At 45.2% G+C, this 12966-nt stretch overlaps 3 protein-coding genes across 18 annotated transcripts in view; 2 read left to right on the forward strand and 1 right to left on the reverse strand.

Annotated features, from left to right (window-relative positions):
• The window catches only part of LOC119458861 (striatin-3-like), a 243855-nt gene that overhangs the window by 223013 nt on the left and 7876 nt on the right, over positions 1-12966 (forward strand). For all 13 annotated transcript variants that reach the window (XM_049670682.1, XM_049670681.1, XM_049670691.1 and 10 more), the window contains 8 exons: positions 289-347; positions 2040-2156; positions 3120-3167; positions 3491-3612; positions 7493-7663; positions 9891-10031; positions 11698-11808; positions 12231-12317. In XM_049670682.1, coding sequence (XP_049526639.1) covers positions 289-347; positions 2040-2156; positions 3120-3167; positions 3491-3612; positions 7493-7663; positions 9891-10031; positions 11698-11808; positions 12231-12317 — 856 coding nt within the window. The remainder of the gene's footprint in view (positions 1-288; positions 348-2039; positions 2157-3119; positions 3168-3490; positions 3613-7492; positions 7664-9890; positions 10032-11697; positions 11809-12230; positions 12318-12966) is intronic.
• Positions 1-12966, reverse strand: part of LOC119458038 (rRNA-processing protein FCF1 homolog) — a 151436-nt gene that overhangs the window by 113502 nt on the left and 24968 nt on the right. The window lies entirely within an intron of this gene.
• LOC119458037 (retinoblastoma-like protein 1) overlaps positions 1-12966 on the forward strand; it is a 171554-nt gene that overhangs the window by 102404 nt on the left and 56184 nt on the right. The window lies entirely within an intron of this gene.

Consider the following 12966-nt stretch of genomic DNA (forward strand, 5'->3'; position numbering starts at 1 on the left):
TTATCGAGATTCGATAGTAGTTTTAATTGTGTTTCGATGATACGAATTTCGGCTAATACGAATATTTTTCGTGACCCCGTGAGATTCGTATCTTCGAGCTTTTACTATTAGTTTCTGCATTTGTTGGTGTAGTTTCATGGCACCTGCTAATTACGCTTTTGGCCTCACTGTGAATCATTACAAGTCCTCTAGCCCATGTTCTAGCTTTGGTGGCATGGAAGTACGTCATCTGATTGGATGAAGGAATCCATCCAGTGTCCGCAAGTTAACAACTTTCTTTATTTGCAGATTTCAGCCACAAAGGAGTCCTTCAGGAAAACGTGGAATGCGAAGTACACTCTCAGGAGGTCAGTTTATTATTATTTTTTTTTTTGCTTTTGCTGATCATTGCGTGCGTTGTCCCTAATCCCTCCACTGCCTCTCTCCTCATTCCTTTTATGTATATTTAAAGAACTACAGCAAAATTTCAGCAATGTGGAGGCTCCATCGGGGGCTAAGCATCTGTCACTCTTAACTTTGAAAACTTTTCTCTTCAGACTCCGGATATCTTTAAATCTTGACTGAGAGAGGCCATTTAGAAAAGAAAGGAAGAATTCAGATGTAAGAAAGGCAGTGTGTATTCATGGAATTAACATTACACTGTGTGCTTCATCATGAAATTTCTATTATTCAGAGTTGTAACTAGATACTGCTTGAGTTTTATGTAGTGGGAGAGTTACGCATGAACAGAGGAATTGATGGTTGGGCGATTCTTTCACTTCACTGCTAATGGTGCAAAAAGGATGGGATGAACAGAAAAGTAATGCTAGGCAATATATCTGTTCATTCCATTTTCATTGCACTATTTACGGTGAATTGCACAGCAACATTCTGCTGTGAAGTTGCAGTTCAGGCTGATCCAGATCAAGGCAAGGAACCAAGCTGGCAGAACTTGTAGCCTTGTAACTGGCCTACAGACCTGATTCTGGTTTCATCTGTGTCTGTGAAACTGGGTTTGTCACTTTAAGTGAGAGGAAAAGGATTGGAAGAACTTAAGTAAATGTTTTTTTTTGTTTATATATAAACAAACGTCATGAACAGTTCTGTTTGTCTGTGGGGCAGATCATTCTTACTGCAATTGCAAAGCAGAGTGTCTGTCGATGGTGTTCCTACATTATAAACTCTCCAATTACTGTATTTATTCGAATGTAAGGCGAGGTTTCGTCCCAGAATTTTTAGCTTCAGAGTCGCCCTCCCCCTTAGACGCGACTTTTGCCTTTAAGTGTGGCTTCATGGTAGCGCAAATTTCGCCTTACCGTGTGGCTTTACGGCAGCGTGCGCCATGGTGCCGTGAAGCCACACTGTAAGGAAAAATGCGTGCTGCCATGAAGCCACACCCAAAGGCAAAAGTCGCGTATAATTTGCACTTAGTATGTTGAAGCTCCCTTTCCCCCTCCCCCTTCTATTTCATGGTTGCCATTTTTCATTTTGGCTGTGTTAGTAATTCAGTACTTCAGGTGATCCCAGCCGAATCTTGATTATCCGTCGGCTACTCTGTATATTGACTATATTGGCTATAATGACTATATTGGTGTGCATAATCAAGTTTAGTTTCTTGGGTCCCCCCAATTGCACCCTCACTTTATAATTATGACCGCCTTATAATCGAATAAATACGGTAGTTTTTAATGAACAGTTAACATCTTCCGTAACAAAGCAATTTTCAGTATTTCTTTGTTATGTTTTGGCCATAGTATTTTGTAACTGTTAAGGTTTGTAGCTGTGGTGTGGTAAGCCTCGTTGCTGGTTTCTGTGACGTGATCTGTAAATGACAAAGGTGACAAGAGAGAACGAGTAATGGATGCTTGATTGGCCATGTGACGTGCTTTGTCGTTTTGTTCTGTGTTGACCAGTGTTGGCATCCGAGCGGTCCTCCTGTAAGCAAAATTCCATTCCTCATTGTGCTCTGGTGAGAGCTGCAAGTCCTTGTCTGACGGTTTCTCGCTGTATCTTCTTTTTTTCTCTTTCACGGCTCTGCAATGTCCCGTCTTCTGCTGCAGCCACTTTGACGGTGTGCGCGCGTTGGCGTTCCATCCTGTCGAATCGGTGCTCATCACAGCTTCAGAGGACCACACGTTAAAACTTTGGAACCTGCAGAAGACAGTGCCTGCCAAAAAGTGAGTAGCCCTGCGGTGGTGCATTCCACTGCTTATTGTTGGTAACTTTTTTATTAAGTTTATAACGAACTGTTTAGGGCCAGGTAGTGGCGAAAAGTGACTGAGTTATGATGGTGATCATGAAGTATAGTGTTCGATGAAAGCTCATCTGATAGGGAATGATCATGGCTCAGTTGTGCAAATAATGCGGGCAATGACTATAAAAATAAAGGATTAAAAAACATTTAGACTTCCCTATGGGAGCCTTGTTTACGATTGTCTTGTTTTTCTTTTAAGGTCATTTCGTGTTTTTTTATGCAGCTGTTCCGTGATGATGATGATGACTTGCTGGAATTTTCATTTTCTTAGCTGCATCTAGATATGCGTTTTCCTTAATACTAAAAAAAAAAAAAAATTGCTTCAAACTAGTACCTCTCGCAGTGTTGAGTCAATGGTTGAAATGTGAAAAGGGGGAAAGCAACCCTAAATTTTCTGAAATGGCATCGGATGTCAGTATTGTGCTTTTTCTCTAGAAAAAAAAAAAGCTTTGATGAATCCAGAAGCTCCTCAGCATGCCTTCAGAAGTAGCGACAAATGGACGCGCATATATCCCCCATCCCTTGCGTAATTTTACCAAGAGGTCGTGCAAATCTCGTTAAGCTCGCTTGGTATTTCCCAGCTGTGTATGGGTTTCAAGCTTTTATCAGTTCACTATAACGGTTGTGCATGTGCAACTGTAGTGAACGTTCCGTGTGCATTTTAAGTGCACGTGCATTTTGATTGAGCTTCTTCTACTGTGGTGTTTTCAGCCTGCTCTGTCGTGTCTGTCATATCAGCAATGGCTGTTTGCCATTGCTGGCAAACAGCGCGTAAGCATTTTGGCAGTGATGCAAGTGCATCTCTTGCCCTTGTTTCCTCTATCCCCAGAGATTGTTTGGGTCGACCTCCGAAAGCAGGAACACAACCTGGTCTTTTTCTTTGCAGGACGGCAGCCCTAGACGTGGAACCAGTCTACACATTCCGGGCGCATTCGTGAGTGGACAGTTTCTTTCTTCTTTTTCGTGATTCTTCAGGATACAGGACAGACAACTTAGTCGTAAAACCTAGTCCCGAAATGAACATGCGTGTTTCTCGTTCAATGCAGTTCGTTTTCTTTCCTGGCTTGCCAAGACTCGGCTTCTGATGAAACTGATATGTCTGTTGTTTGAGAAGTGTAATTCACCAGCACAGCTTAATATTCTTCTAAACTGTGAAACTATGCGCACAGCAGCCAGTTTGCAACATTGACCCTCCCCCCCTCCCCTTTCCCTCCTTTCCTCTTGGAGTCTCTTAACTTGCCTTGCCTGTCCGTGCAGGGGCCCTGTGCTGTGCCTGGCGATGGGTGCGACAGGAGAGCAGTGCTTCAGTGGCGGCCTGGACCACACTATCCGCTGTTGGAATGTGCCCAGCTCGACCATCGACCCCTACGATTCCTTTGGTGGGTTCTCGGTTCCCTTTCTGCCCTATTGATTTGCCATTTTTGGCCTCCTTGCTCGTTTTTGTTTCGCTTTATTTCTCCACGAGACGCAAGGAGAGGATCAAGTACCGTTTTTATCGAATCTAAGCTGATACAGTTTGGGGGGGGGAAAAAACATCATTATGAAACTTCAGGGTTGGCTTAGATTTGAAGGTTTTGTTAGGAGCCGTTAAAATGGAAAAAATGGCACTTCGCTAGTGCCACTGCAAAAAGACATCATTGCAGCAATGGCAGTCCACTGAGGCACAGGCGAAAGGACGTCATTTTGACGGCTTTGAGTGCTGGCTGTGCGGGCGTGCAGGCAGGCAGGCTGTCTTTTCTTTTTTTTTTTTTTTTTTTCCAATGTTCGCGAATGGCCAGACGTCAGCATAGTGGCAACGAGCAAGTGGTTCCTCTACGATGCTGCATTCAAGCGAAAAGCTGTGATGGTGGCAGAGCAGCAGTCTAACCTCCAAGCCGATGGAGACTTTGGCGTGGACAAGACCAGTGTTGGACGCTAACGAAAGCAGCACATCCAGCTTCCCAGAACACCGATTAGACGTGCATTTAGAAAGTGCTACATTTCGAGTGCACTTGACGGCACTGAAGATAGTGCACTGTAGGAAGAAGACAGTGACAAAGAGCCCAGCGACCACGGTGAAAACGATGAGCCTACCGACGACAGCGAGTGAGCTGGTACAATTTCGTGGTTTGCGCCGGATACTGGTAGTGAATGCTATTTTTCCTTTTGTGGGCTGTTTACCGTTTATCTCAGTCGACTTGCATTTGAGGACAGTTTTTTTTTTTTTTTAGTTTTCTGACCTTTGAATTTTCAGAGGTTGGCTTAGAATCGAGGGCGGCTTAGATTCATATAAATACAGTACATGTTTCTTTCTCTTGCAAGAGAATACAGAGACAAAATGAAAACGAAAGAAGCAATTGTTTGTTTTTAATGCCAGTTCTAGCAATGCATTCAGAATAGAAATAGAGCTGTGTTGTACAATATTCCTTCGTTTCGTTGCAGTGTTTTGTGTCTGTACGCGCATGTTTGTGTGTTTTCTGCTCTCCACGTAGAAAAGAAGTGCGTGTGCAGTAACCTCCAGCGGTGCGCTTGTAAATTGTTTCTATTTTGCAAACTCGCTGCTTGCATTTGTTAGAAGACACTGCTCATCTTTGACCTTTTCTCCTCATCTTTCGGTGCATTGGTCATAATTGTGAATCTTTTTAAAAGTCTTGCAAAGAGCACCAAGAACCTCTGCATTCAGTCAGGAGTCATTGAATGCTTGCCACTTTTCAAGCTTTCGAAAATGGGCAGGCTATCTTTTAGCATGACTAGGGTAGGTTTAAATGGACAGCAGATTGACCCAGAGACTGTGGTAGCATTTACTGTCCGCAGCATTGTGTCAGTTGCAGGATTAGCTCATTGGCCATGAGGGCTGGATCATTTCTGCCCGTGCTGGTATTTATAGGCACAAACAAGGACTTTCAACTTGTGAAGTTACAACTGCCTGGCATTTTCGTCTAGCAGTATTGAATTAGATGTGCACATCATTCAGTTGGGTGAAAATATTTTGACAGATTCATGCCGATATTATTAGTGTAATGTGCTGCCGGAGCCTTTCAGTAGCCACATGAGAAAGATGGCAAATACGTTTACTTGATTGGCCTTGTTGAGAATGCCCTCGTAGTGCTTTTAAAAATGTGTTCTTTTGAGTTCATCTGCACTTTGGCGGCAACTCAGTGAGCTGCTTTGGAGGGCGTTTTTTTTTTTTGTGAATACTAAATGTGGCATTGAACAGGGTCAAGTCGAGATTTTTAACCCGTTTGTTGTGACAAAGAGCTGAGCTTTTTTGCTTATCACAAATTGTTGAGTCCTAAATGTAGAAGTCATGGCGAGTTTGAGCTGGAAAGGATGCTGGCTGTGGTTGTATTTAATGATGTAAATAACAGCTCTATTTCAGTGCATGCACTTCAGTATGTGTGTATTACAGTAGACTTGCATTAATTTGACTCGGGTAATTCAATGTTCTGGTTAATTCAATCCTGACTCAAGGTCCTGGTCGGTGCCCATGCATTTATATGGGTAGAAACGTTTATTAGTTCGGTCTTGGACTGGCTTTCACCGGATAATTTGAACTTGACCAGTTCGCACTCGCGCACCTGACCCATATGGCAACCCCACTGACGACCCCTTACATCTATTTTCGGCTTGCCCTAGGAAGATTTTCAAGCAATAACGGTAGCTCACAATGCCTGATTACGGCATTTACCAGATTCTAACAGGCACCTTTTGCTTTCCAAGGAAATTGCGCCGAAAAATTTGCCTGTGCGGTGCAATTGGTTACAAAACCATAACTGCCTTTGCAGCATTTGTGCGCTTTACCACATAACATGGCTGTATTGCTATGAAGCTGACTTTAAAAAAAACAAAAACGGCCACCATTCCACATAACTGGGTGTGCATTATACTTCTACTTTGATAAGCAGCGTTAAGTCATTTGTATGTTACTTTTGTCCTTTAGACACATAGAAAGTTGGTGCGTGTTTGATTCGGAGGTGTGTCAATCTCGAGCAAATACTCCCAAATGAATCAGCTGTGTTTTGGCGTTTTTTTTTTTCACCTTGTTTAATTCGGCCCACAGGATAATTTGATCGATTTCATTGGTCGACTTTATAAACTTTTTTTTTTCTTCAGAGAGCAGCTTAACATATGGACACTAGGTGTAAGAGGATGAGGGTAAGCAGACAATATATATTCTCCTGAGACCCGAACACAACTACGGGACATAATCGCTCTTCAAGGTGATTTTTATTGTTTACTGTTATGTTGTGAACTTGAAAAAACAATTTTTTAATTTAAATACCACGGTTAGATTCCAAATGCTGCATCTCCATGTTTCCACTATCTCCATCATCTCGTCATCTTTGCTATGGTAAAAACTGCATTTCATTGCTTAAATGCCGACATGAAGATGGAACTACGTGTTGTACATTGCCATGTTGCTGCTGTGTTGGTATTTTTACGCAATCCCAGTGATTTCGAAACACCTCAAGCTTATTTGCGGCTGTCTGGGACGACACAGAGGTATAGATCAATTTAGTGTCAGATTTCTCGAAAGCAGATGACAGTAATATGAATAAACCACTCCTTTATGGTTACACATGCCCCATTCTTCATAACCAGAATGAATATTTTGTATCATCACTTCCGAGTGAATTTCTAAAAACAGTTGAAGTCAATATGCAATGTATTGTACAAGGGGATCTTAGTAGTGGTTAGTTATGGTTACAAGGAGGAGGGAATGCGTGTGCATGTATATCACAGTGGCCCTATGAAGGCTACGCAGAAAGTTGGCATGCAGAAAGTTGAAGAAGGCTCTTGTCTGCCTTGCGGTTGTAATGTCACGCCGTGCCCATATCGGCACAGGGTGCCCGTATCGCATCCCCCATTAAACAAAGGCGGCCCTCATTTGCGAGCTTGCTCTGCACTTTTTGTGCTTTGAAGTTCGACCAGCCCAGGTCTCTTTGTATGGCTTCAACCACGACATGGCTGTGGCATCCTAGGGCTAGCCGTCTCACTTCACAGACAGAGCCCTCTGCATTGCTGGCTTGCATTCACGGTTGCTCGAGTCATGGCAGTTTTTGGGCATTAGTGTGGGAGTTGCTGCATGGAAACTGTTTCCGTGTTTCTCGACAACCTTTTTTTATGTTGCAACCAAAAGTAACCTGCACACTTTGTCAGCTACTAGATCATTTATAAGCCGTACAATGGACACTGCCTATACAATGTCTGTCATGTTTTGGCAGCAGTCACTGAGCTGCTTGTTGAGAAGACTTCTTCCCTTTTCCCTCTGTTGTGCAGAGCCGGGTGTCTTGTCGGGGACCCTGTGGGGACACACGGACGCAGTGTGGGGACTGTCAATGCATGCGACCAAGCTGCAGCTCCTGTCGTGTTCGGGTGATGGCACAGTACGGCTCTGGTCCCCACACAGCAAGGTGCCCCTGCTTCACACCTACACCGCCCCAGACCCAGGTAAGCTGGTGCTACTGCTATTTTTATTGCTATGGCAATTATATGGACACTCAAAGCGGATTTCTGCCATCGGCGTCGCCGTTGCCGTGAGGGTCCGTATTACGTCAACGGCGATGAAATGATCGCAGCGCGCCGTATGCTGAGGGACGCGCGCTTTCACGGGTAGCGAATGCACGGCGAAGAGCAAACGCGTGTTCTGCGCCGTGCTCCCTGAAGGGCTGTAGAATTAACCGTCCCTTTCCTCCTTTACTATCACTGTATACGCAGAGCAAACGCAACTTCTTCAGTAGCGCGAAAGGCCGTGGGGGGACGGGAGGGAGGGAGGAGAGGCGACGTTTAGCTGTGGCACCAAATGCGTATTTATATAAAAACGTTGAGGCGAGAAGGTGGTAAATACTTCCGACACTGCTCGACCAGTGTCCCGTCCTGATCTCGCCGAAAACCTCCGAGCCACCCCCAGAGGCACCGGCAACAGTCACCAAGGTCGCACGCGTTTTGAGCGAACGCGGGCAAAACGCCGACGGCGTCGACAACAGTTCTGCGCGTTGCTGGTGCTGCTGCATGTCCAAGTTTGTACAGCTGATAAAACTACTATCCTTACTCCGTATAGCTCTCGCAATTTGCTATCGCAATTGATGCTTCGCCTTTCGGGTGAAACTGCGACATTTTTTTTAGTAACAATTTATCATAATTCATGACTGAATCAGTTTTATGATTTTACAATTTTTAGGAAACCCCACATTTCAGCATCTACAATGCCTATTCTACCTTGTTCCAAAACAACTTAGCTGAAAACCTAAGTGCCCCCAAGTCATCATTTTGTGATTGCGAGAAAGACACTCAATCATGGAAAAGCACTGAAGTTCAAGGAGCCAATATCTCATTTTTCCCCGTTCGTAACCAGACTTGCGTATTGAAAGAAAAACACAACCCTTATTTGTCATACGGCAAAAAAAAAAAAAAAATGTTTCGGGTGAAGCATCGATTGCGATAGCAAACTAGTGGACAGCTATACAAAGTAAGGATAGTAGTTTTATCGGCCGTATAAACTTGTAAATATGGGCATATGAACTACATTAACAAGCACGGCGTCACGCGTGCACAAGCAAACATGAACTCGATGACCGCGGAAACTCTGTCAAAACGCGGTAGTGAGTAAGCGCAACAGCAGCAGCAGCGAGCGAATTGACCTTCGTCCTGCTGCTCGCATCAGCGCGAACTAAGTCGCAAAAACATAGCACAGGGAGGAAGGACTCTGCCCTCGCCGCAGATGACTTTCAATATACAGCCGCTCAGGCGGGAGCGCGCGGTGTAGTACATAGCCTCCCCCCTCCCTACCCTCCCCCTGGAGCCTTGCTGCCCGGCGGGTGCGCCCGGTCGCTTGGGCGGGCCGGAGTAACCCCCCCTCCCCCCCTTGAGTCGTGGACTACAGTGCAAACATCGTGGGAGTGCTGCTCTTCGGAGACAGCAGACGATGCGCAGGCGCCTGTTCCCATGCCTCTTAGTAGCCGTGATTTCGTGCATTGTCGACCTTCTGAGACTAGGTGTGTCTAATCGATTAGGGGAGAAATTGCACGCGCAGATTTTAGAAAAGTGAACGACAGAAAATTTTCCCTGCAAATTAGTTTGTGTGGAGCTGGCATTGGTCTCGGGGGTGTGTCCCGGACCGCCAAGGGCGGTGACTGTTTATTGGCGTGGATGCAGTTTCTCGCACCTGAAAATAATGCTTTGACATAATTAGTTGCGAGAGATGATTGCAAACCTTCACTCAACCAGTACTACATTATTTAAGCTGCCTGGCGAGGCGTTTTGCCCACGAGTCGAAGCATATACGAGAGATCATGTTCGCCCGTGCTGATGCTACACTGTAAAACTGAATGGGAAGCTTTCCTTGGCTTAGTTTCACCAAGCACACCAACACGTGTGTGGTCGGCCTGCATGTGCCGATGTGTGCCCTAACTATCCATGCGATGAGGTGGCATTAGTGCAGGAACACTCACGCCACCTCAGGTCATAGCTTTGTTAACTACAAAACTGGCTCCAGCCATCGCATGTGCGTCATGCAGGTAAGCCATATGCCAGAAGACACGATAGTAGTGCGGGAAAGACTAAATGTCGGGGAATGCAAGAGTCAAGTGCCCCCACAAGTTCTATTGAACATTGCGTGCGTGATTGGGGAACCGGCATCTTCATTTAGTATAAGACGGTTTTTCAATCCTTTGTGCAGCCGATGGCATCCCAACGTCGGTGGACTTCGTGCGGTCCGACACCAGCCAGATGGCAGTGGCGTACACGACATCACGCTCTGTCATCATGGATCTGGAGACGGGCAAGCAGGTGGTGCGGCTCGAAAGTGACCAGAATCCAGGTGAGAGGGCTAGAAGCCAGAGCAAACTGTGACACCCTTTGACTACTTTTTTGTTTGCCACGTAATATAGAAAATGCAAGGCAGGTGGCCTGCGTGTGGTAGCTTTACAGCTTAGCACTGGAGGAGAGCACCGACACTGGTTATGTGCAGCGCGGACGATATATAAAAGAAAAGAAGCCAGCAGTATGCAGTTATGTGGTCCTTCTCCATCTTTAGAGCAACTATTGCAAGTTACGTACTGTATGCATAAGGTACCACATTTACTCGATTGTACGTGAGCTTTTTTTCATTATTTTCGTTGCTTGAACTCGACCCTCTCGCGTTACATTCGAATAACGGCAAAATTGACGATATTAAAACTAATATTCTAAATTTCGCGGTTTGTAACGTTATGTTGGCAACCTGTACTTTATGTCTCGATTTGATTCATAGACAAGTCGACCGAAGTCAAAACCTTTTTTTTTTTTTTTTTTTTTTTTTTTTTTTTTTTTGTCGGCATCAATGCCATTTTAGCTGTGGTTGTGACTGGTGCATTGCCCTGCGGCCTTTCATGCTTCGACTACGTTAATTCGCAGCGTTGTGGTAGCGCAGAGGGTTCGGTATGACAGCAACAAGTAATTTTGATGGCCAAGGAGCTGGGAAATTTCACCGTGGCTCGGTGGCTCAATGTCAATGAGTCGACGATTCGTTGATGGTGGCACCAATGGGAGGCCGTTTGTAAATGCGGGGCAAGTTGGAAGGGCCTCTTAGTGGCCTGGTACTGTCCCCAAATGAAATGGTTGTGCGGACATTTAAGAAAAGAACTTGATCTCAAACAAGCTTGATGGCACGGATGATTTGATTCTGGGGCAATAACTTTCGCAAATAGTTTTGCTTTTGCGAGACTTGGCTCATTTCGGCTCTGAAACCCTCGAAATATATGGCCGACAGTGCTCTTTGCACTGATAACGAGCTTGGCACAGCACCTGAAGCACTGTGCCCAAGGAAAGCTCCGACCAGCCAGTAGCTACCGCGCGCATGCATGCCAAGTTTGTCTGTGTTCGCATGTGGGTAGAAAGCTCTGAACTGCGTGAATCTGCATGCGTGAACTTTCGGCTTGCGTATTTGATACGATCGGTGTGCCTTCCAGTGGCTAATCAGCTCGATCTTCACACATGCTTTTGTGTTTTTCGACACGAACTGCTTTTTTTGTTCCCACTGTTCGTGTAGCATTAATCGTTTTGAACGGTCGTTCGGTCGATAAAGACTGTGCGCAATGGGAACGCTGCGTGCGTCATGGCACTTACCACAGCCGGGTCATTCACCGAAGATACCAATTCGATTCGCGAATCATATTAGTCGAACTTTCGCTATTCGATTAGAAATCGAATATTTCAATATTCGCACATCCCTAATTTCAATTAAAAGGACAGTGAATTTGCTCTATGCTTGCCTTGACCTATTGTCTGTTGGCTTCGTGTGGTTGTAAATAACAAAAAAATAGGGTGCTTCGATTCCCCTTATTCTTCTTGCTCAAGCTCTATGTGGAGTTATGTGGCGAGACCACACCTCGTTTCAGATAGCACAAGCAAGCTCGCAGTCTGTTTTGTCTGTTAGTCTTGGTGCCATTGAGGAATCTTCCAGCTCAACATCCTTTCCTCCTCTCTGCCCGTTCTGTGTCTCCCAGATGCGAGTGCCCTCAGCAAACAGATCAACTGTGTGGTGAGCCATCCGACCCTGCCCATGACGGTGACGGCACACGAGGATCGCCACATTCGCTTCTTTGACAACAACACTGGTACGTGTATTCCTGAAATGCAGCAGACCAGCAGAGGTTTGATAGTTACCAAGGTGTTTTCCAGAGTTTTTTTCAAGTTTTCTGGTTTGCTACGGTAAATACAAGCGAACTTAAAGCAAGCTGCGCTCATGTTCTTGACACCTGGGATAATCTGCGAAGTCGCATTTGGATTCAAAAGCTGTCTGTGTGCTTTCCTGCTTTAGGAAATTGCCGCTTTTGCATAATTCTGACACGTTCAGCTGACCGCTTCAGATAATGTAAAGATGAGGAAAGCACTGTCGCAGTCAGTGGCAAGTGCGTCTCCTGTAAAGCTGTAGTCATTGCAGTTAGAGTGGAAGCCATGTGTCCTCGTTTGCCAAATGCTGTTTGTACATTCGCCTGTGTTGCAACTTTGTCAGCTGGTTGCACTGATTTGAATGCAGGCAAGATGGTGCACTCGATGGTGGCCCACTTGGATGCAGTGACGAGCCTGGCCATCGACCCCAACGGCCTCTACCTTCTCTCTGGAAGTGAGTAGTGCTGCTTTTTGGGTGGTCTGATGTAATCTTTAAAGCCAATATATTTTTTTGGCTCTTTCGTCTGCTTTCATGGTTGGTAGTCGGAGGTTAGAATTTCACTGCCGATGCAAATGGTGCTTGCTCTCATGCAACGGAGTTACAGGACTCGTTTTTGTCACTGAAACGTCAACTACTGTATAGACTCGTGCGAGGGCTGCACCCGTACCTCCAACTTGGCAGACCAAAATTTGTTTAAAAAATTTCCAACGGAGAAGCAATCATGTTCGATGCCGCCATACTACGTACTTCCACGTGCCACCGTACCTCGGCAAAATTGTGAAAAGAAAAAAAAGAAACAATTTTGAGCCGTGCATGCTGTCCACCTTTACTACCACTACAGATGAGTTGGTTAACGTGTCTGTTCTCTACAGAATTATGCAATGAAACAACAAACGTTAGCTAAATATCCTCGCTACAACTATGCCGTCAAATTCACAACTCCTTTCATAAAGCAAATAGCTTTCTAGAAGCATTCACTATTTTCCAGAGCACATTCTGTGTTAACAGATGTACGACTCTCGACACATCTTTTGACATTGTCCTGTCCTGCCTTGTTTCTCCGCGTCTGATACTCTGCCATCATGATTTCAAAGCGCTTGAG

The sequence above is a fragment of the Dermacentor silvarum genome, chromosome 7, assembly GCF_013339745.2.
Source record: "Dermacentor silvarum isolate Dsil-2018 chromosome 7, BIME_Dsil_1.4, whole genome shotgun sequence".
NCBI lineage: Eukaryota > Metazoa > Arthropoda > Arachnida > Ixodida > Ixodidae > Dermacentor > Dermacentor silvarum.